The sequence below is a fragment of the Plectrocnemia conspersa genome, unplaced genomic scaffold (assembly GCF_051122295.1).
Source record: "Plectrocnemia conspersa isolate PC_06_02 unplaced genomic scaffold, ASM5112229v1 ptg000003l, whole genome shotgun sequence".
NCBI lineage: Eukaryota > Metazoa > Arthropoda > Insecta > Trichoptera > Polycentropodidae > Plectrocnemia > Plectrocnemia conspersa.
In genome coordinates, this window is record NW_028277167.1 from 25,079,414 (window position 1) to 25,102,527 (window position 23,114).

The 23,114-nt window shown below is 30.6% G+C and overlaps 1 protein-coding gene across 1 annotated transcript in view; it reads right to left on the reverse strand.

Moving 5' to 3' along the window:
* LOC148237077 (MOXD1 homolog 1-like) overlaps positions 1–23,114 on the reverse strand; it is a 61,534-nt gene that overhangs the window by 2,518 nt on the left and 35,902 nt on the right. The window contains exons 3-9 of the mRNA XM_088183477.1: positions 4,548–4,691; positions 3,620–3,787; positions 3,275–3,548; positions 1,671–1,772; positions 1,426–1,589; positions 1,219–1,335; positions 848–1,152 (exon numbers count right to left, since the gene is read on the reverse strand). Of these exons, the coding sequence (XP_088039603.1) occupies positions 848–1,152; positions 1,219–1,335; positions 1,426–1,589; positions 1,671–1,772; positions 3,275–3,548; positions 3,620–3,787; positions 4,548–4,691 (1,274 nt within the window). The remainder of the gene's footprint in view (positions 1–847; positions 1,153–1,218; positions 1,336–1,425; positions 1,590–1,670; positions 1,773–3,274; positions 3,549–3,619; positions 3,788–4,547; positions 4,692–23,114) is intronic.

Genomic DNA, 23,114 nt, shown 5'->3' on the forward strand with positions numbered 1-23,114 from the left:
AAATGTGCAATGGAACATTGTGAAGATTGAACCTGTGCTTGAGATAACAATCGTGACAGACCCATTTCAAGACAAGAATGTGTTTTTAAATTTACAGAAGCCTATTGATTCCCAACGTTTCGCTTTTGTAATAAATACAAAGTTCACAAAATGTGATATTAATTAACTTGAGAGATGAATGTTTCTCTCGTGGTAAATTTTATGTTGCAATATCACGAGTAAAGCATCCAAGATCTATATGCATACATATACCAATATATGAAACTAATTAAGTAATAAGCATCGTTAAATGTTAAAGGATACAATAGAACCAAAAATAAATATTTAGAGTGATATTTTATTATTGTATTGTTCAATAGAGATATTTATTTATTGTTAATTTACTCTTCCAACATCACAGGCGTTAGCCCAATGAGTTACAGTGGGGTAAATCCAAACAACAACTTCTTAGTAAGTAATGAGACTCGAGACTAAAATTAAAGTCTGTAAACTAATGACATTAATATTATTAATTATAAATTATTATTACAGTTTACAATTAATATATGTCACTCTGTACAAAGTAGCTCGATTTTATTTTAATCATTCAACACAATATTTATCTGTGAGATTAAGAAAATCTCAGAAAACCTAATCTGTAATGAGCGATTGGAAATATAATTTAATAATAATCACTTAATCCGATCTCCAATACACTGTGGGATTCAAACTCAGTACTTAGTTAACGACCTATTCCACTAGTATATCATGCTGAATATTGTTATAATACTTTCTGAATTATTCATAAAAGGCGGGACATAAAAATCTGTCTTGAAATATTAATCCTAATTAATTATATCATATTTACCCTGAAGCCAAGAACATGTTTTCGACGTCCTTCATCTCGATAGAGTAAAACTCTTTCACTCCAAAAGTCTCGAAGAACTCTTTAACAGGCGTCATAGAATAGCATCCGGCTAACGGTATTCTTGGATAATGCAATATAAAAGCCAAACACATCTCTTGTTTTGAAGAATATCCACCTAAGGTCGGTCTTAGCCTTCCTTGAGTATTATAAGTACATTCGGTGATCAATGAATCTCCTGGCAAAACATTACGCTCTTCTAATAACACTCTCGATTGAGTGTTTTTGTTCTGTTCGTTATATTCATCCTGAAAAGAAAGCATTTATGTTATGTAATTCATTTTAATGCATAATTAATCATATGATGATCTTACTTCTGCGATCTTTGGAAGTTCTTCTCCGTTACGGATATGTCTTAATGCAAGTCTTCTCTTGGCACTGTGAGCATGCAGTAGTACGGAAACAACATTAATGCCATCTGGAGGGAACATCTATAAAAATAAATACATAATTTAGAAGTTTGCCTTTAAGCTGAAAGTGATAACTCTGACATCGGCATTTCAGCTGAGAATTATACTTACAGCATTTGTACAAGGTTCTGCGCAGTATCCGGCTGAACGATACATCGGTTGATTCGCCGGTAGGACATGAAGCGCCGATATAGTGATACCGCTTACCATCACTCCAGCATCATGAGGACGTAGTTCATCAGTGTAATAGATTGTCAATCCAAAATCATCTACGACTGTTTTTTTTTATCAATATTATTAATAATTTTTTCACATATGTATATATGCATGTAGATATATAAACATAATCCACTTACCATTTTGTAATAGCAAATTTTCATAATGTACTTCCAGCATGTAGTACGTTACAGCATCCGGCCCGGCCAATGGAATACCGACGTGTTCAGGGAACATTTCACCTAAAGTGGATAGATTTTATTATGTATTTGTAATTGAAAGAGATTTGAATGGTAATTTATTATTGAAAACAAATTGCGACAGATTATTCTGCTGAAAAGTCCATTAATGGTGTAGCGTATTAGCATAATTAATTAGGTTGAATAAATAAAGCCAGCGGTCAAATGATTAAATAATCAAACAGCGGTTCGCCTATAAACTTGTATTTGTATAACATTTAAAGTTCAATGTGTTTATTTAATTATATTGGTGAAAATGTAATTTATATAGCACACAAGTACATTACATACTTAAATAGTACAGAAAAATAATAATTCCCACTAAAAAAATCAATAATAAACTAAAAAATAATTTAATTTATAGAACATTTTTGGAAGACACATGGATTTGATTTGGATAATTTTTGTAGTGTTTCATACTTTGTATTGCTAGAGTAATGTAAACATTTATTCTTTATTTTTAATACAATAAAATGGAAAAGCTTGAGCTTTTTTTGTAAAATATAAATAGAGGTAGGCTTTTAAAGTTCATTATAAAAAGAATAACAATTCTATAATAGAACTGGATATTTAAAAATTTGGAATCTTAAAAAAACATACATAAATTACGGCATAATATGAATTTATTAAAGTAAGCTTGTAATTTTTTCGCCGTAAAATTAATTTAAGAAAAAGAGGGGGGGAGACAAAGAGGCAATTTTTCTAAATGTAAATACATATATATTCACGATTATTATATTTTTAGATTCATATCACATACCTGTAAATGTTTATAAACGTTAAGTAAAACGTATAGCTATAGTGATATAACATATCTATACATTTAATGTATAGATATATTGCTATATGAAAATAAATATAAGTATTTAAAGTTAATTAATTTTTTTCCCAGGTTTTTCTCTATTGTATCATTGTTTACATCTAATTACATCAATTGGAATCGCAAACTATTTTTTTTAATTAGATCGTCATTTGACGTGCTATGGCCTAATTAAATAATAAAATAAAGTTCTATTTCTCTAAACTGCCGATGTAGCAAGTGTAGCTTTTAAAAATATATTTTTGTAATAATAAGTAATAAAGTCGTTCTCATAGTCATTATTTTTTCTAAATAATTACTTAGCATGAAATCTAAAAACTATCTAATTACTAATTATGCGAATCGTTGAGCTCTCAGGCGTGCTATTTAAACGCTATTTTCATTTTATTAAATTACAATATAAAAACTAATTAGAAAAAATATATATATTATGAAACAGATTTTCAGTCAATTGCTTGGCTATTGAATCGTTTATTTTGCGTAAATATATTAATATATGCATAGCGAGATGGACGCATAATTGACGGTTAAGGCTCAGGTTAAAAATGAAAACGAGCAACAACACGATAAAAATCGAGCATTACCCGTGCGAAAGTTCATAATAAAATTAGTATTCATAATATTTTTTTATGATATTTATTTTACTGCAGCTAAAATAAAACGAGAGAAAAATATAAATATTTACCTTTAGAACCGACTGCGCAAGTAGCAACAGGGGAAAGACACTGTGACCATTCTCTGGGCATGTTTAGGATATTTGTTGCGTTCATCATTGCCCAATGATCCCACTGTCCATTATCAGCCCCAGCTTCTATGGCGCATTCGTACAGAACAGCATGACCAGCTGTTCCGAATTTTCCCACTGGACGGTAACCGACAATGTGATGCTTCTGGGCCAATGGTGGCACTCTAAAAATCTTGACCCAGAACATTGTAGGTACAAATTCTGGTACTTCCAGCTAAAATTTTTAGTTAAAATATGTTAGTTTGTGTACAATTAAAAATATCACGAAATAGATTATCGTTTTACATTTTTGAAGACAACGTCCCATCTCTTATACTCAGTCGAGTGTGATGAACCAGGCGCCGTTGCTTTGGGATTTAAAAGCCTCAATTTTCTGGAACCTTTCCAACCTTTCCATCCAGTGGCCATAGGATTTCCTTTTCCGAGAGTCCATCGTACATTAACAGCATCCGACTGTAATATAAATGATTTATGTATATACATTTACTGTTTGGTTAATGCTTCATTAACCATTTTTGTTATTATTCAGTAAACGATTGGCGTCATTTTGAGCAGGAGCCAACTTAGCACAGTATATAAGAGGCGCCTCAAATCGAATAACGTAAATCGAAATTAGGGTCTGAAAAATCAATTTTTCATAAAAAATTCCATTTATAACTCTAAACACGTAGCTCGAAATTATTTTGGTCCCTTGGGTAAAAGTATCAATATATAACTTAAAATATAACCCAGCTAAAAAAAAGTCAAAACATTGATATCGAAAAAAGATTTCATCCACCGTTCAGTTTATGGTTTCAACGCCGTCTTTTCAAGATTTTGTAATAATTTTCGATTAATGTTTCCTGGTTCGTCCATGTGGGCAGAGAGGCTGTAACCCTCTCAGTATAAAATAAATGTTCTTGTTTTAAATATTTTTATGTATGTATGTAACTCAATCAACTTGATAAATTATTTTTGTTTACTATGTATATATTGTATATATAATATAGTAAATATTTTAGTTTTATTAGGGAAATTTTGTTCAATCTTTTAATTTTTATTGCTGCAGTTCCTCCACTACAAATTCTTACGGCTCGCCATTGAATGTTTCATATAAACATAACTTTGTATGGCCAGCCTTAAATTTGTTAAGACCACTAACGTCACTTTAATAAACAGTTTTTACATGTTTGCTTCTCTAATTATAAAACATAAACGTAACAGTGCAACTTACGTTGATCGGAGCATCTTGCGAATCGCAAGTGTCCAACTTCCTCTTGAACTCGGCAACTATATGGGTGTAGTTCTTCAGAGCGAATAGCAGTTGGTAGTCGTTCGAAGCGTCAGCGACCGGAACGCCGTTTATCAGGTGGCAGTCCTATAATAAACAAAAACAAAATTGTTACAAGATCAATCAGAATCATTCCGTAGCGATTTAACGCTTTGGTTTCGCCATCTATCTAATTTCACACGAATTTACCGGCACGGCCTAGACCTTGCGAATTTTTGAGGTTAACGACTCTTCAATATAGCATAGCACAAAAGTCGACGCGTTCATGTGAACGCTCCCGGGAAAACAACAGTAACGATACAATGAAACAATGGGGGCGGGCGACTCGCTTTTTTAAATGTTTAATTATATTGCAGTCCCTTGCGAGTTTTGCGAGCGCGCGTTTTTTTCCAACGGGCAACACCGATGCAAATTGCCCGTTGATACGATTTGTTATATTGTGAGTTTATATGGTTATGCTCGTATCTGTGGCTTGATGTAAAAACAACCAATATCATTTTTTTGAGGTAGTATACTTTTTATCTGACAACCAACTAAAAGTCTATTATATACCAATGACAAAGAAATCAGCGTAAAATTCATATAGTCAATGAAAAAACAAACAATTTTAAGATTGGTTGAGATAAAAAAAATGGAATACGTGAATAATAAAATTAAAGTACTAAAATTACGTACTACACGTTATTTGAACAAATTAGATTTAAAAACATATTTTTCATTATTAAAACTTAGCTTTTTTAGCTTAGCTTAGGATTAAGATTTTTTTATTAAGCAAACATTTGAAGTATTAAATTTTTATGAAAAATAATAATAATTAAATGGCCGCCTCTTTTGCAGTAGCCGAACCTTTGATGTAATATATGATGACTTTTTCGTACATTTCTGGCGGTATCTCGGCTATAACATCGCGGATAATAGTTTTTAGGTGCTCCAACGTTTCGGGTTTGTTGGCGTAGAATGTTCTGTAGAACAATTCAAAAATGTAAACGCGTTGAGCGGTGGTAAAGCGATCTATTTCGTAAATGTGTTGATGCAAATTAACATTTTACACTTTGAACAAGCGTGATTATTGACAGAATTCTGATTTACAGTGCTGCCAACATAGAAAAATCTAATTAGATAAACCTGTATACATATAGTCAATAGTAAGGAATGTATTATTGACTATATATTTATATAGTCAATAGTACAGGTGTATATAGAATACAATACACACGGTTTCACAAATAAATTTATTTTTGAAATAAAAATATTTTACATATTTTTTAATTTGATATTTGAAATAAAAAAAATCTCAATTTTCGAAATCATATGTGATGAGAATATAAATCTTCAATTATTTTTCAGACTTAATCGTTCATTTACTCGAGAAAATATACCACTTGATAATTTCTTTCAATACAGAGAATAACTTCAAAGTTCTATATTTATTAATCGATCGCTTATATATATTATTTAATTAAAAAAAAAATTTTTTTATTAATTATTAATTACTTTTACAATTGTAAAACTTTTTTAATTATGTAAAATATGCAATTTACAATGCTGGGCAAATTACTGATCAGTGAGGGCGGCAAAAGCAAAATGCTTAATTTATTATTTGGCATAGTTTTTGATCAGATTGAACTTATTAAAACATAATTTTTGTGTCTGAAACAACAAATATAAAAATGTAAAATGAATTTCATAAATTTTGCGACGCACACCTGTTTATGAGATGAGCGCTTAACATTAATAAATGATGGTTCTTCTCAACATTTTGTTTTATGAAACGAACGATTCTGCGAATTTCGGTCATAGTGGACACGGCCGATAAACATTCTATTAATACATGTTTTTCTAAAGTGTAAAAGCATTTTTGTTGTTAAGAAGAAGCGTCTCATTGTCTCGCATTTCGAAACAACCATAGACCATAGATTTTGGAGAGGTATATTGAGAGAAAATCGATTATCTGTGTTGCTTAATTATTAAATATTAAGATCAACAAGATAATACAATATGTAGTTAACGATAAGCTTAATGCAAATGTGAAATTAAACTATAAGTTTTTTTAAGATGACTATGAAAATTATTTTTATATAAATATATATTCTTTAATGGCATGTTATAAACTTAAAACATGATTCTGCAATTAAAAATGGAAAGAAAGCTGTACCAGCGCATTTGTTATGCGAAATTTCTTCACATGAAGAATTTAATAGGTGCTGTCACATTTTTTGCGAGCGCATAAAAATCGCCATAAAAACATAATAAAGGAGCAAAACGCGCGAGCTATTTCCGGAGGCGTTTTGGTACTAAATGTAGAAAAAAAGTGATGTTCGACTCGGCAACCAAAGGTTGCTTCGGCTGATGATACATACAGACCTTATGGCACACGTGCGTGCAGCTGTACGAGGCAGGTGGTTCTATGGCACCCTTTGTCGTTTCGAATTAACGTTTTTGTTGACAGGGCTGGCGAAGCAGAGTAAGTACATATACAAAGTAAGAAGCTTCTAGATTTTGCTAATATTATATATATATACTGTATATATAATACCTCTGTTTGCTTGTCTCTTCAAAACTCTAGAATTGAACACTATCGATATACAATAGAACGTTCTGGTGTTAAACATGATATGAATTTAGATTCTAATGTATAGAACCTAAATCGAATGGATTTAAAAAGGTTAAAATCATCGGTCGGCGGAGTCCGACTTCTCCGAGCCCGTGTGAACGTCAGTTTCATCACCTGTTCGTCTTGTAGCAAGCAATAATTTATAAAAATAAATATCCAGGTTGCTAATTAAAATTAAATGTAAAATATGACTAGTGATAATATTAAAGAATGCTATCAGTATCTATTGATAGGCACTAAGCACATACATACAAACTGTGGATCTTACTTGAACAAAGAAAAAATTCGCTGTCCAAATATCTATTGGTGGCAAATAAAATTACCTAATTGCTTTTAAATCTATCGTTTCGCGGTTATGAAATCTGTATTAGTCAATAAAATAGAATCTGGTTCCGCCCAGAATTATTAATATTGGTCAGAAGGAACACTAGATTTAAACGCAATTTTCAAGGGCATATAAGCCATACACAAGCACTTACTTATGCCAATTTATCTCGAAGTAAATAAGATCTATAAAATTTAAGTCAATTACAAACTGTATATAAATGTAAAAATAATTTATATAAGAACTTTGTGATTATAATTATTAAAATAATTTATTAATATTAAATAGTTTAGGAGTAGAACTAGAGAACTATATACATTTTCAGTGAACAAATGTTTAGTACCCCTGACACAAAAAAAAAGCAACGCGTGCCTCGTCAACGCCAGATGCTTGCGAACAATCGGCGACACGAACAAGGGCAACTGCGAAAATTTCCTTCTCTTTCATATATCAATCTTTAGAAACGCTTCTCTATAATAAGTTTTGCTAAGTACATCTGAAGCCTTTCGCGAACCGAGGTTATACGTTATACAATTACACACACGTGAATTCAAACCCTTCAATGCCAAGGCAACTAAAATCAATTCTACAACATGAACACAGCAATTTCAAATCTAGTTTAACCAGCATACTCTGATTAGGAAAATTTACACACGACTCCTCCCTTTACGTTCGGAAACTTCTACTCAACGTGCGAAACAATGGCAAAAGCAATTTACTACATGCACCGAAATAATGGTGCACGTTGTGACGAGAATGCTTCATTATATTTGACTAGCAAAGGTTGAAATACAAATGAAAATTTGCAGTATCTAGAATGCAAATGTATTCTAAACATATATTTTATTTATTCAATAATCAGAAAAGTCACGTAAATCCACAGTTTATAAATATAATATTAACTCCCTTAAGTATAAGAGCTTGGTTTTATTAATGTTATTATTATTTAAAATTATATTTAAAGCACATATTATGTTCATACATATCTTGTAATAATTTCAGATATATTAGTTTATATATTATTAAATAAATATTTATTTAAAATTTTTAATTATCCGTTCTAAGTTGAGAAGCGTAAGTCCAAAGCGTTACAACGGAGTAAATTTGTACCAGTCAGACATAATAAATATTTACAAGTAAGTATTCACCATCAGAATTTTCAATCTAAGAATCGGTGACGTCTATATAATTAATTATACATTATTAAGTGTATTATAATTTATAATCAATAGCTGAGGCCGGTTTTTAATATTATCACATTTTTATATATAATATAATTTTTAGAGTCCGCTGCCGCGATTCGAACCCGTAGCCTCTGGGTTATCATTTAAGACCTTACGGACTTCGCTATTCCGATCTTAAATATAATAGAAACATTTGTTGCTTACTATTTTTTTGTACAATTTGAAAACTGTTTTTATAAAGCTTAATATAATACAAGTATTTGCTATTGTAATGCTTTTTTAAATTTTTTTTTAATTTTAAAAAAAATTTTAATTTTTAAATTTAAATAAAAAATTTGATTGCATAGCTTTTTAAAGAAATGAGAAATGCAATGTAATCATTGTAGCGAACAAAAGGCATATAATACAAATAGTTGGGCGTCACTAGTGGCTGCAAAAATACTATGATTTAATATAACAAAAAACACAATGCTAATGAAAAATCAATTAAAAGCTTAAAAGTAGTAAATATTCATGAATATAAATGGTTATTGTATTTATAAAATAAAATCAATGATATAGCTTAAAGACTAAAAAACGAGATCTGATAATATAAAAGTAATGTTGTACAATGTAATTATTTTCAACGACAGGTGAATTCGTGTCTGTGCAAATGTTGTAAAATGAACGACAGGTGATGCATAAAAAGTGTTGCGTTTTTATTGATTTCTCCAGACGGAGCATATGGTAGGTGTTGTATTTATCCTATATATGTATATTTGCTATACAACATTATATAGGATACTATTCATTTTTTATTTAGCCTCCAACATTTTATTTGGGGTCGGAAAGCTGCTATTGACAAGGGTCGCGCGTGCACCATTTTTATTTCCATTACATCCAGATAAAATTCCAAGTTATAGAGAAGAGGAAGTTTTTAAATATCCCAAAAGGAAAATTGAGTCAATACAAGCAATCAGCGCAATTTGTTGTTTTAAATTGAATGCAAAATTGGTATCTGAAGCGCGTTTTATTAAATTAAAGGATATAATAAAGAGTAAAATCTATTTACCAACTTGACCCATTCGGAAGCTTTCCCGAAGGGAAAGATCTGTGTTTATGTATAGACAACCGTGAAAAAGGAATTAACAATAAGACTGGCAATATTGGATTATTTATAAGATATCAGAGAGATGACAGTGGGAGGTAATATTTCATATACAGTTGATATCCAATAGGTTTCGGAAGGTCTTATGCTATTATTTATTGCCTCGCATTGTTCCGCTATTTTGTTGTCTTCATGAATCATCTTCATGACTCAACCGTTTTGTGAATTAAGATACACGTGAGCTTATGTACAGAGCGGCGCGTAAAAATATAAATCGTATGCTCTTATCAAATATAGAAATATTAGTGAAATAATCAAATTAAATTGAAAATACTCTCAAAGATAAATATAATTTAATATTTTTATTACCAACGTGTTTGATTTTAGACTGTGTTTAAAATCTTTGAGTCAAATTCAATATTTAAGGTACATAATAATTTAAAAAATAATAAATAAATTGTTAAAAAAATGTTTTAGAAAAAAAGTTTGAGAGTCGGCGAAACACTTTGAATGTCGCTTGTGAACATATCCGGTAGGCATCATAAGATTCCCTATCGAGCTCGACGGTTTACCGTTACATTATAATTAGAATCCACTACTATTTGCCTCTCAGCCACACACCGTGCGGGTGTTACCCTGCGCTTCTAAAGAAATATTTACCATTTTATTTTTATTATATAATAATGTTTTTTTCTTATATTAAATATAAATATTTTATTGCTTGAAACAAAAATAGTAGGAATACATTTAATAATGACTATAATAATTATATTAATTTAAAATATCGTTAAAATTCTGCACAAAATTAAAAAATAACAAATACATAAGTAGTGAAATTATGGTATGAAGTTAGTGGTATTGTAGGTTAATCAAATTTATTCATTTAACAATCCAGAACTGACGCCGATCCCTTAGAAATAAAAGTGGGAGTGGTGTTGCATGCAACGAAGAAAGAGATAAAGCATGCTCTTTCGTGTAACGGTACTTCGTCCAGATGACATGGGAATCTTATGAAGCATCCGGCAGACGCCAAGTCAAGAACGAACTGAATTCGGAGAAATATTGTGTCTAGTTGTAACGTCATTTTTAAATTCGGATCACAATATTTCGTTATACTGAGATAAGTCTTCGTTATAATGAAAATATTTTGTATGAAAATTTTTCGGGGACAAATTGAAGATTCGTTATACTGGGAATTTCGTTATTTCGGTGTTCGTCACTGTATATAATATACATAAAAAAATCATATAGTTTTGCTTTTATTTTTAATTACGTTATTGAACATTCACTATCATAGTTTATCTGCTATAGTTCTCTGTTCCATAATTAATAGTTTATTATAGATTATAAAGGACATTGTTTCGGCAAAAAATGTGACTAATTACTGCTTTTAATAGTACATTTTGACAATGTTGAATCATATCTAATATATCTTTCGGTCACCCTGTATTGTCGATTTATTATATATTGAGATTATTTTAACTCTGAAAAGCATAACGTCCATTATCCACAACATAGCACAAAAAAAAGATGAATCACCTAATTGCACTGCGTCAGACTCTTCATCTTCAATGCGACAGTCGTATATTTTATAAAGACAACAAATAAAATATTTGCCAGACAGATCTATTAGGCATCTGTCTCACGTCTTACCACAAACACAAACACTGTTATGGTCTTATTGGGGAATCATTGATCACAGACGATTGTGTACACGAATTGAAAATTCCTTTGTCGTATTTGAATAATAGACAGCGATGGTAAGAAGTTGAGAAACATTAAAATTCAAAATGCACCATGTAACATAGATTGAATCGTAAACGAGATCGATGGTATTTTTGGGAGCGGTTCCAGGATATGCCCTTTCATGGGGTTGTCTACTACGGTGGTCCGAGATGAATGAATAAACACTTTTTGGTGTCATTTTTTATATTTTATTATGTTAAGTCACATACTGAATGCTACACATAAATAGAATGGATAGCAGTTGAATCGAAAAGTATGAGAGTAAAGCAATCTATTGTAGTACAATACATATATATTTATATAATTTAGATATTAATCATTAAACATAAAGTTATTTTTTTATTAGCATATGATACGCTTATTTTATTTACTTTTATATAAATTTTTTATATCAAAGAAATCAATAATGCTGGATAAATAACTACATTAGATTTCATTAGATGCCTGAATTTATGCTTAGCGCATGAAGTTAGTCGCGAGTGAAATAATATTATATTAATGGTTACAAACTTGACTTATTTTATTACATATTTTTGTTAATATTTTTCTACATATTTAATAAGATATTGTATGATTTTATAAAAATAAAATTTAAAGTTATAAATTAAAGATACCTATTATAAATAAACTACTGTTTCCATGGGTAATAAATATAGAATAAATAGTTTCAGTTGCTCTGTACCTTTAAGCATGTAAAAATATTCTCACTTAATATGTTTTATGATAAATTGTTTTGACAGCAATGATGATGATTGTAAAATTTATGATATTAAAAATATAATAATAAAATCTATTTCATTTTAATTTGTGATTTTAAAGTCACGATGGCATTTCTATAAACTCTACAATCTTTAAAAAATATGTACACAAAGAAGTATAATAATTGTGAATCGCTTTTTTTTTGCTATGAAACTACAAAATTTTTGGCACGTAGCTTGATTTTATGAGTGCAAAAATCGAATTGATTAGTGCGTATCACAAAAAAGTTGCATTAAAAAGTTATTTTTATCGATTTCCGATTTTAAACTCATGATGAAATTTCAATACCATTAAAAAAAAATTACACTATGAAGCTAAAGGTTGTCTTATGTTTTATCTATTCTGAGAATAAACACAATATGGTCTTAATTTATTTATATTATTATAACTAATTTTTACACTATGAATCTTAAGGTTGTCTAATGCTTTATCTATTCTGAGAATAAACACATTTCAATTTCGGTGGATCCAAATTCCTCAATAGCAAAGTTATTGATCTTGAGACTAGTTTGTGCTGTGACTGTATTTTTTATATTATAAAAAATAAAAAATAATCACGAGCTACCTATCAAATTTCCGAAAAAATATGCATATTTAAGCCCTCTTGGCTATTTTATAATAAAAATTTTTTTTTTAATAAATTCGAAAATATTTTTATTTTTTATATTTATTCTATCTGAAAATTCAGATCAAATACCTAAGGAAGAAGCAAAGAAGTGTCATAAAAGAAAATCTAGAATCTATCCCTAAGATATTTTTTTTAATATGTCATTTCAGTTATGAAGCTCAATTTTACAGTTGAGAAACGTCCATTTGCTGTTCAAACCCAAACCTTATCTAATGAAATTTCTAAAACTAATTATAGATTTAGAACTTTTATTAGGTCAAATCCAAAATACAAACTAAGCCAACTCATCTCTCAGGGGAAAATAAGCGGAAGAATAAGTACAGACAGATATCGCATCTCAGATATTGCTCCATAGTTTGTCTACATTTCGATATTACACTATGTATTAAAATTATGATGGCTATTCTTACAAATATTACCATAGACTTCTAGTGCAAGAGAGCTGATCAAAATAGATTCAAACCGAATTTTGGTCAATAGGAGAGCGCAAAAACAATTATCACTTCTCAGAAAGCAAAAATTCACGGCAAAAGCAATAAAATCGTTTCGGCGCCGTCGCAGTGGGAACGCTCGGTAACGAGCGTTCCCACTGCGATGGCGACGGCACGATTTTATTGCTTTTGACGTGAATTTTTGACTTCTGAGAAGAGATAATTGTTTTTTGCGCTCTCTTATTGGTCAAAATTCGGTTTATATGAGCTTCATTTAAATCTCATTCATTGAAAATCGTTATATCGTTAAAAATGACGTCATATTTACGTAAAAATAAAGAAATACAATGTTACGCAAATTGTACGCATAAAATCTGCCGGAACGCCGTTCCACTGCGTTACATGACAAAAAAGCAATTCAGGCTTTTCTAGATTTTTTCAGGAAGATGGGGGGGGGGGGCAATCCAAAAAAATAAAAAACAACTACATTCCTTGTTTTTTTTTAATATTTAGATTTTATTAACATTCATAGCATCTCATCAAATGACATGCATTTTTCTGGCCAAATTAAGGAAGGGGGAGATGCCTCCATCTGCCTTCCCCAAGCGACGTCGCTGTATCCCACACTCATCACTAGTGTTTTTTATCGAGAATTATTTCTCGAGAAAAGTGTCTAATCGAGAATTTTCATTTTTTTATTACATAAAATTAAATTTGTACGAATATTTTTAAAAGGTTTACATCTACTGCCTTTTTATATCGCTGCATAAGTAAAGGTGGGTTTATGCCTAATATTTTAATAGGGTTCTGGGAATGTCGAAAAATTGTTTACAAATTTTAATACTTATATTTGAATAAGTAATGAAATAAGACACTTAGATATTAAACCTTTCCGAAGGTGTTCGTGGCAGATGTTTGAAATAATGCATACTTTCTCGGAAGAACGAAAATATTTGAATCATTTGCGAATTTGCGATTTTCTATCACTCTAACCGGCCGGCGGATTTATCTTTGCTTTGGTGATATAATAATCCGCTCCGATAAGAAGAAATTATGCATGGGAATCGGCAGAATGCAAAACGATTTTGGGTTATTTATATTTTTCGATAACCCAAACAGTTTTTTTATTTTGTTTTTGTAAAATAGTAAGAGCTGCTATTGCCTATTGTCTCACGATTATTATTGACAGCCAAATGGGTCTTAATTTTTTTGTTAAAACAACTGGAAAATATAAATTCTGAGCTAAACTCGAAATTTCAACGGGAAATTGAAGAGAAATGATACAATCGAAGAAACCAGACATTGATGATTAATTAAATATTTAGAAAATCCAGATTCATTCACCAGTCAAAGAACTATGACTTAGTTAGTTATTCTTTAAAAGCAGAAATAAATAAATCTCGCATAAAATTTTTTTATGCGATTCGTGGCATAGGAAAAGCTGCTTTAAATTGAATTTCAATGATATTAAAGTAAAATGCTTGACAAGAATTGAGTTCCAGCACCATTTTTGTTTAAATAAAAGCTTTGCATGTATGTAGTTCTTTAAAAATAATTCACATCACAAAGATACATATACATATGCTTTCAGCATAAACGGCATTAGTATTCGGTAGCGTAACTTTGGAAAATGGATTCGATTTTGCGACGGTCATCAGCTCAGAGGTGATGGCTTTTCGGATGCTATTCATCAAAGGAAGCAAGCTTAGAGAATTGACACCGTCACATCAACTGCTGATAAATCAACCATATGAGAAAATTGCTTATCTGTGGAGTCGCGTCAACCCTCGTACATAGAGACACGTTTGATATATTGATTTTTATATAAGATAGATTGGTAGCGAGTAATTTCGTACGAGCAAACTTAGATTAGTAATTTTATTATAAGCGCGTTTATAAAAATATATCAATACTCAAAACTCGATAAACTAATAATTATTAAATATTAAATGTTTTCGATTTTATTAAAAATTATTAACACGTGATTTTTTTTTAATATAAAATATATAGTCACAGTACAAACTAGTCTCAAGATCAACAACTTTGCCAAAACTGAAATCAAACACGATTGGCATTAGCCTAAAATAAAATGATTTTATATATGAATGCTTCTCTCGTGAATGATTAAATTTTGAAATTAGCTATAAAAATATAATTTTATAAGCCATTTCTGAGTCATGTGAATGCGCACGCAAATAATAGCCCAATCAGGTGTTTGTTTACACGATTTTTACAGTTCAGTGTTTTATGGACATATCCCGAAAATGATTCACGCGGAAAAATGTCACGTCGATATGCAATCGATTCACGTTCTGGCCATTCACGGAGAGTCACACGAGCAGCGGTTAAAATATTGGAGGTCTCGTCACGGATTCGAAACAGGGAGTTTGTGGTATAAAGGATAATTTGCATTTTCATAGTGCACGTAGATGGTTCTCGATCATGCAAACATTAAATTCGCATGAGTTGAATGAACAATCTTTCAATCTTGGTCGGGTATTCTCTTTTGATTGGAGACAATTTATTTATCCATTGACCTTAGAGACGCGACTACAATTTTATGATATTTTGCAAATAATAATAACGACAGCAAACACCACTTACATATATTATTTAGTTCCGCATATATGATTGCGTCAAAACATCCATTCACAAGTTTTTGTAAGCATCCGTGGGAAATTTCCATGGGAAGCATCCCCTGTCATACAAGTTTTATTCCCACACCCCTAGTGGATGTGTACTCTTGCGTTTCCTATTGAATCGTCACAAAAAAAAGAAAGGGGATTTAACCTAGATATTGTGAGATTCCTGTGTGGGAAAAACGATGATCTCTCAGTTTTTTTACATTACAACCACACGAAGATTGCTGGTAAATCTTTTAATTTTTATTATCCGCACCGCCAAGATTCTTGTAGTTGCTCTTTGTTCTCGAACGCAGAGTATACAAAAAAATCGCTTTCATTTCAACCATTGTTTTAGCTGCGAAATATTAAATTTGCTTTTTGAATACAATTTTTCAATGTTGAGAATTAATGGCACGACAAACGCAGCTGATATAGCATAGTTAATTTGATTCATTCAAAGACATACGTGTGGGTGGTTGATATATAAGAATATTATGTTTCTTTAAAGGTTATGTACGATTGATTGATTGATACTAGCAAACAATATCTTAGTGGCCAATAATAAACTTGTGTATCAAATCAGTCTATAAATTCGGAATAAACTTATTATAGTGTCAAATATATTATTTCACAGTTCCTTAGCATGAGCCATTAAGTAGAATAACTATTTAATTTATTTACTCATTATCCTTTTTATTTTTTGAGGGCAAAAAACTCTAACCTACGTTTCAATCATTAACTAGCGATTTTTTTAAAAAGGTATGTTATGTTATTAATGTTTATTTGTTTATAGTTTTTACAAAGTTTGTTGTTAAAACATATTTTAATTAATTATTAATTAAAATAGTAAATTACGCCAAAGTTACTAATCATTTATAACTATGAATTGACCATTTGATTTGTTGTTAAAGTAAAAGGTATAGTTAAATTGATTTTTAAAGCAAAATATATTTTTTTTTACTTTTTTACAGTAAAAAGTTAAACCAAATAGTAAAAACAGATTATGCAATACACATGTACATATGTTAGTGTTTTTAAAGTGAAAATATATTTTCACTGGCGTTTCAATAAATTCATATTAGTAGATATATATTTTTAATAGTGAAAATATAATTAACAGGTACTAATGAAATTAGACGTTAGTCAAAGCTATCATTTGACAACTTTGCTATCATTTGAGTAACTCAAAGCTATCATTTGACTAACTTTGCCATAATTTACTATCTTAAATAATTAATTAAAATATGTTTTAACAACAAACTTTGTAAAAACATGTTTATGTCGATTAAAATATTTAATACGAGTTAGTCAGTAATTATCAGAACAGTGCAATAATAAACATGTTTTTATTTTATTTTTTCGAAACACACAATTTTACTGATGTGTCTATTTAAAATGATAATTATAAAATTAACTATAAACCACCACCTGCTGAATTCCGTTTCAAAAAACAGTTAAAGAGCGAAACGCCACTTGTTAAGCCTAAAATAATTAAACCCAATCATAACCTAAGCCAATTAATCAAACCTAACTTAACCTAATAAACTATCTATAATTCTTAAACTTTAATTAGGGTTTGTTTTGCCTGCACTACACTGTCTGGAAGTTGGTCAAAGTTGGCCAAGGATGGAGAATATAGTGGGTTACTTCGGTCGAGTTCGGTTCTGCCCGCTCTAAAATCTCTCGGAAGTTGTCCGAGATTACCGAGAATCGGGGTAATTCAGTCGACTTGGCCAGCTTCAAGCGCTTCCGAACATTGTCGGCAAACGGACTGAAGTCAAAGAAACTGAAGTCGGAGCTGCTCTTTTGAGCGCGAGCGAGCTCTCTAGCGTGTTGAGTGAGAGAAATAATGATATGGTTTTTCGCAAACAAAGATAGAACGAGTAGCTCGGTTGAATTTCAATATGCGCGTAGGCGTCCTATGGTCAACACGCATGACGAGCGCTGCATCGTGGTCACGTGGTCAAGTTATAATACCACATGCTTATCGGGGACTTCAACAGACTCTTACTGACACCTCTGAATATTTTAGGGCACTAAAAGGGATTAATTATATGTTTTATAGTAATATTCTTCTAACAGATATCGTTATTATATTTTTTTTCATATAAAATTAAATAATTAAAAAATAATTAGTGGTACTTGATTATGATAAAAAAAAATCGTTTCGATTATCTTTATGTATTTTCCTAGATTGGTTTATATAAATGTCACATCATAACGAATTCTTATTTAGAATCGATGGCGACAAATTCTAGGATAGTCACAGATGTGGTGTTCGTATTCTGAAGTTTAATTTTTATGCATTACGGCATTTTGCAAAAGCCGACAAAGATTTTGCGTAAATTGAATATTTACGACCGAAAAGTTTTCACTGATATTGTATTGGTGAGTGAGTGCCCACACAAAATTTTATAATTATCAGTAGCGTAATTTTAATAATATGACAATTTAAAAATTGTGATTATTTGGCACATTTTTCGATCGCGTGCAAATATGCCAGCTGTAAGTGACAGCAACCGCCGTGCGGACGTCATTTACGGCTGTCGTCCGGACGGTATATGAAATTTGTGGCAATGTCGAACAGTGAAAAATCGTTTACTTGTTTCATTTTCACTAACCTAGTTGGTGAAATTATGTTTCTGGTAGAGAAAATATAATTACACTGAAAAATACACGTTCACATAATATTTATTAAATAAGTGTGATATTTTATTTCCTAAAAATAATTATATGTCTTTAAATCTATTTTAAAATTAATTATAAAAGTTAGATAGGCAGTTCAAAATTACACCATTCGAATCACTGGAACAATAAATTTAACATTGTCTGTAATTCTGTAGTTTTGGCAATATTATTTTATAAATGGTATAAGTAATTAGGAATATAACAAAATAAAATATTTTTTATTATGTTTTCATAATTAAATCTAGTATTGTATTTTTTAAGGTACGTTCTAAAATAAAATTTAATTTTTTACTACTTAAGAATTTAAAGATACTTCAGTATGAATTAAAAAAAATAATAACCACATTTATTTTAAACACCAGATCATTCACATGACTTGAAAACAGTCATATGCAAAAGGCACTGCTATGGACCCATCAGAATCAATTTATTTCAGTAAATGAAGATAATAGTTTGACTACTCTTATTATATTTTTTAATAATCTGTAGCATGTCAAGTTTAGAAAGCATACAATGAAACATCATTTCGGATCGATTTGCGCTTCGGCCTTGCCTGATATCTTCCACGCTGTATCAAGTTTCGTTTTCTCTGACCGCAACGGATTATAATTATTACTGCGATTTACACACAAATTGACTCGAATCGATTCTGGGTGTCGTTATTCCGCAGTTTCGATGTTTCCAACCGTCTGTTTTGAGGTTTGAGCGGTATAATGCCCACCGAAGCGTGTATAATAGTGATTATGGGAAAGCGCCGACGAAATCGGCTGCGGTCTTTCAAAAAAGTCAGGAAAAAATCTGACGGATTCACCCTGGTGTGCTTGTCTTTTTGTGTTTGTTGTGTTGACAATTTAACGTTAAACGTAGGCCTGGTATTTCCTGTTTGAGGGCCCTTCACGTGGCCGCGGACACTGTCACGGACCGTGAATATTCATGGGCCGAGCCCGTGGGAACTACCATGTGGCAGTGGGTATCAACTTTTTTTGGCAATGTATGATGGAAGGAGAAATGCAGATTCAATCAAAATTGTTAAACTGTCATGATTAATCAAAGTATGTTACCTATGTTCATAGGTTGCGAATCAACAGACGCACTATGCGTGAAATGTATAATATAGCGTTTCAAACCCTATAAATATTAAAATTTAAAGTACTAAAAAAGATTAATTTTTACCTAATCGTTGCATTATATGATAATTTATAGTAACATAAAAATAAATGTTTTTTGGTACGAATATTACAGCTACATTTTATTGCTTAACAGCATTAAGTTTAATTAAGCGCCTGAAATTTATAAATAAAAACTTTTTAATCGTCTTCTAGTTTGACATTGACATTGATTGCCACTTAATCAATATTTTTAAAATCAAGTACTAATTTAAGCTCTTTAAAAATATAATTTATAAATAAATATTTAATATTTATGGTTATTATGTAATATAGTTGACAACATATGATGTAAGGTATTAATAAAAATGAAACATGAAATTTAGTGATTTTTGAAAAAAACTCAATTATGTAATTTATTTTAATTTTATCATTTTTGTATTAAGTAATTCTAGAACAGTTTTTTCCGGTTAGAAAAATATTAAAAATATTTTTTTGTGTGTTTTTATATATTAGCATAAAAATAAATTTATTATTTCACAGTTAAAACACAAACCTCGCAGTTTTAATCGACTTGAAAAATATATAGGGATAATCGTAAGATGTTAATACAAACAACACATTCGTGCGCGTGATTCATTTTTAAGTTGTGAGTCAACCGGTGGTTTTTCAAAAATTCAAATTAAGAACAACCTGACTGTTTTTCTATTATTACACAATATTACACAACCAGTTTCAATTAATATTTAAACAGCATTAAAACCTTTTTATAAAATACAATATTAAGCGACTTTAGCGAATCTTTAAAAAATAATAAAAAAAACGAATAAATAAAATTGAAGATTTATATATACATTTATTTTTACCTTTACAACTTTTTTATTGAAAAGACTGGAAATTGTATTATATTAATCGGTTTATTGCATTTTTTTCAATAAAATTTTAGCAAACAATAGAGAGACATATATTGTCATTTATATTAATTTTATTTTAGTGCTATATGTTTTTTAACTGTGGGAGAATCCAAACAGCTGCACTGTTAATTTATTTAATACATAAGAAAGATTTGCGTAATAATTGGAAGATTTTACGCAATTCCCGGGATATCACATCCGTTTTAAGCACCAAAGAATGCGCAATAGACAATGCGTCTATTCTGCATAAAAACCGCTATTGTCATTTTTAGATTTTATAGCCCTAAAAGGCGATGACTTTGTAGCCAGTGAGGCACTTTAGGAATCTATTTAAATTATATTACATTTTGCGACAGAATATGATGGGCGCAATGTTTTCTCCGAGCAGTTGTGGAGAAGTTGGCGGAGGGATGATGTCAGTAGACAACCTCAGAGTTCTGATTAGTGTGGCAGTGACAGTATATATATATATACATCATCTACCACTTGTATTATCAATTCTTGAAAGTTTCACCTTGCAGTTTCAATTCAAGGTATGAACACATTTCGTTCATTGGATCATGAAGCGATGCAATTGGCCAATCAACATCCGCATCTGTGATTCAACAGAGACGTCTCAAATCATAAATTTAAAGATGTGACACTTTCTCGTTTAAAATGCATCACGACGACAATCTCAGTTTCTCCACCAGCACTCAGTATATTAAAAAACAACTATTTCGCTGTGATAAATTGTGCTTAATTGAACTGTTGCCAGTTTTCCGGCAGCTATTTGAGCTGCAAATTTACACCCCATCGGCCTCAAAATCCGAAAAAAATCATATTTAAAAATATAATTCATTTGTGTGTATTTTTACTAGTATGGGTCTAAAATGTATTTTATAGTTACAACATATCTAATGAAATAGTCCTGTAATTTTAAGGTCGATTTCCAGCGAAAACACGGGAATCATCTCCTTATAACAATACAACCCCAACGTTCGCGCGCATGAATCATTCGCAGGTTGTAAATCAACCGGCGGTTTACCCGAATTTGCCACAGACGAATGACTGGGTTAATACCAACGTTGCTTAGTCTGTCTGTGTCTTTCAATTGAAAGTATAGTATATAACTTATATGTTTCAAGCAGTCTTTAAACTTTCGTTTGAACTAACTTAATTTTTTATATCAAACTGTATTAAGCAGTTTAATGTCAAGAACTACAAGTATTCAGTAATTTATTTTTGATTTGCACTTCTCTAGAAAATATATATATTGACATAAATATCTCTAGAACGTTATTGTACAACAAAGTAATATTTATTCACAACCGTATATTATCCTACTGAAGTGGCGTCCATATTATCGCAAGCAAACATCAACTCAGCTCTTTGTTTGGATTGAACTATATACCTAGCACTCATATATAGCACCCAAGAGTATGAGGGAGCAAGATTGGCAAGGAGTTTATCTGATTGCTTAATCTTGTATGTTTTTAAGAATTTCAAATACACACTTTCCAACTACAAATAAATAAATCATACCTAACAATAGTATATTTTATCTACCGAGAGCTTCGCTGCAAATTTTCACTCTAGAGCCCCTACAACCTACATACAGTTCCTACATTTTGTATTGTATGTAGCATGGGGATTACGCCTTCATTTCTGTTTAGTTGACCCCGGAGAGTTGACAGTTCCGGGGCCCTTGTTTCTATTTTCGATTTTATTATGGCCCTAGATTAAATTGGAATTGGATTTATAATGTTAGAAGATATTATAAATATTTCATCCCGCTCTATTTAATATCAAATATACCATTATATGTATTATACAATGACCGACATCCATTATGTCATGATTTGATTATTTAAGACATGATTCGATTATGTACCCTAAGCTAAAACGGAGAGTTTAATTGGATAATTGATTCTAGGTTAGTCTTGCGCGATGATGCATTATCTGGTAATTGTATCGTTTGAAGGCAGTATAATAATTTTAAACTGGATATTATGATCTGTATCAATATTTGATCTATAGTCTGAAACCATCGCCCTATTATTCTAAATAGAATTATTAAGTAAAAGCTAGTTTTAAAGTATTTTTACTAAAATGTATTGTATATGTAACTGGAATTTTTAAATTTAACGCTCAACATCGATCATCTTTTTTGTATAAAAAATATCTTTTGACGTTTCGTTATAACGAATTTTTGTTACATTACACGCGATACAATACATCGAAAAACAATGGTTTATTGTGTTTTACGAACCATGACCGTTCAGCATCGGCATCAATTCAACAAGTTAGTAAAGAAAGGCATAAAATCGGTCGGGGATAAAAAAAAGTAATATCAAGCGATAATAAACTGTTTTCATCTATGGTTAAATAAGTGTAGTGTCAAAATACGATAAAAGTTAAACGA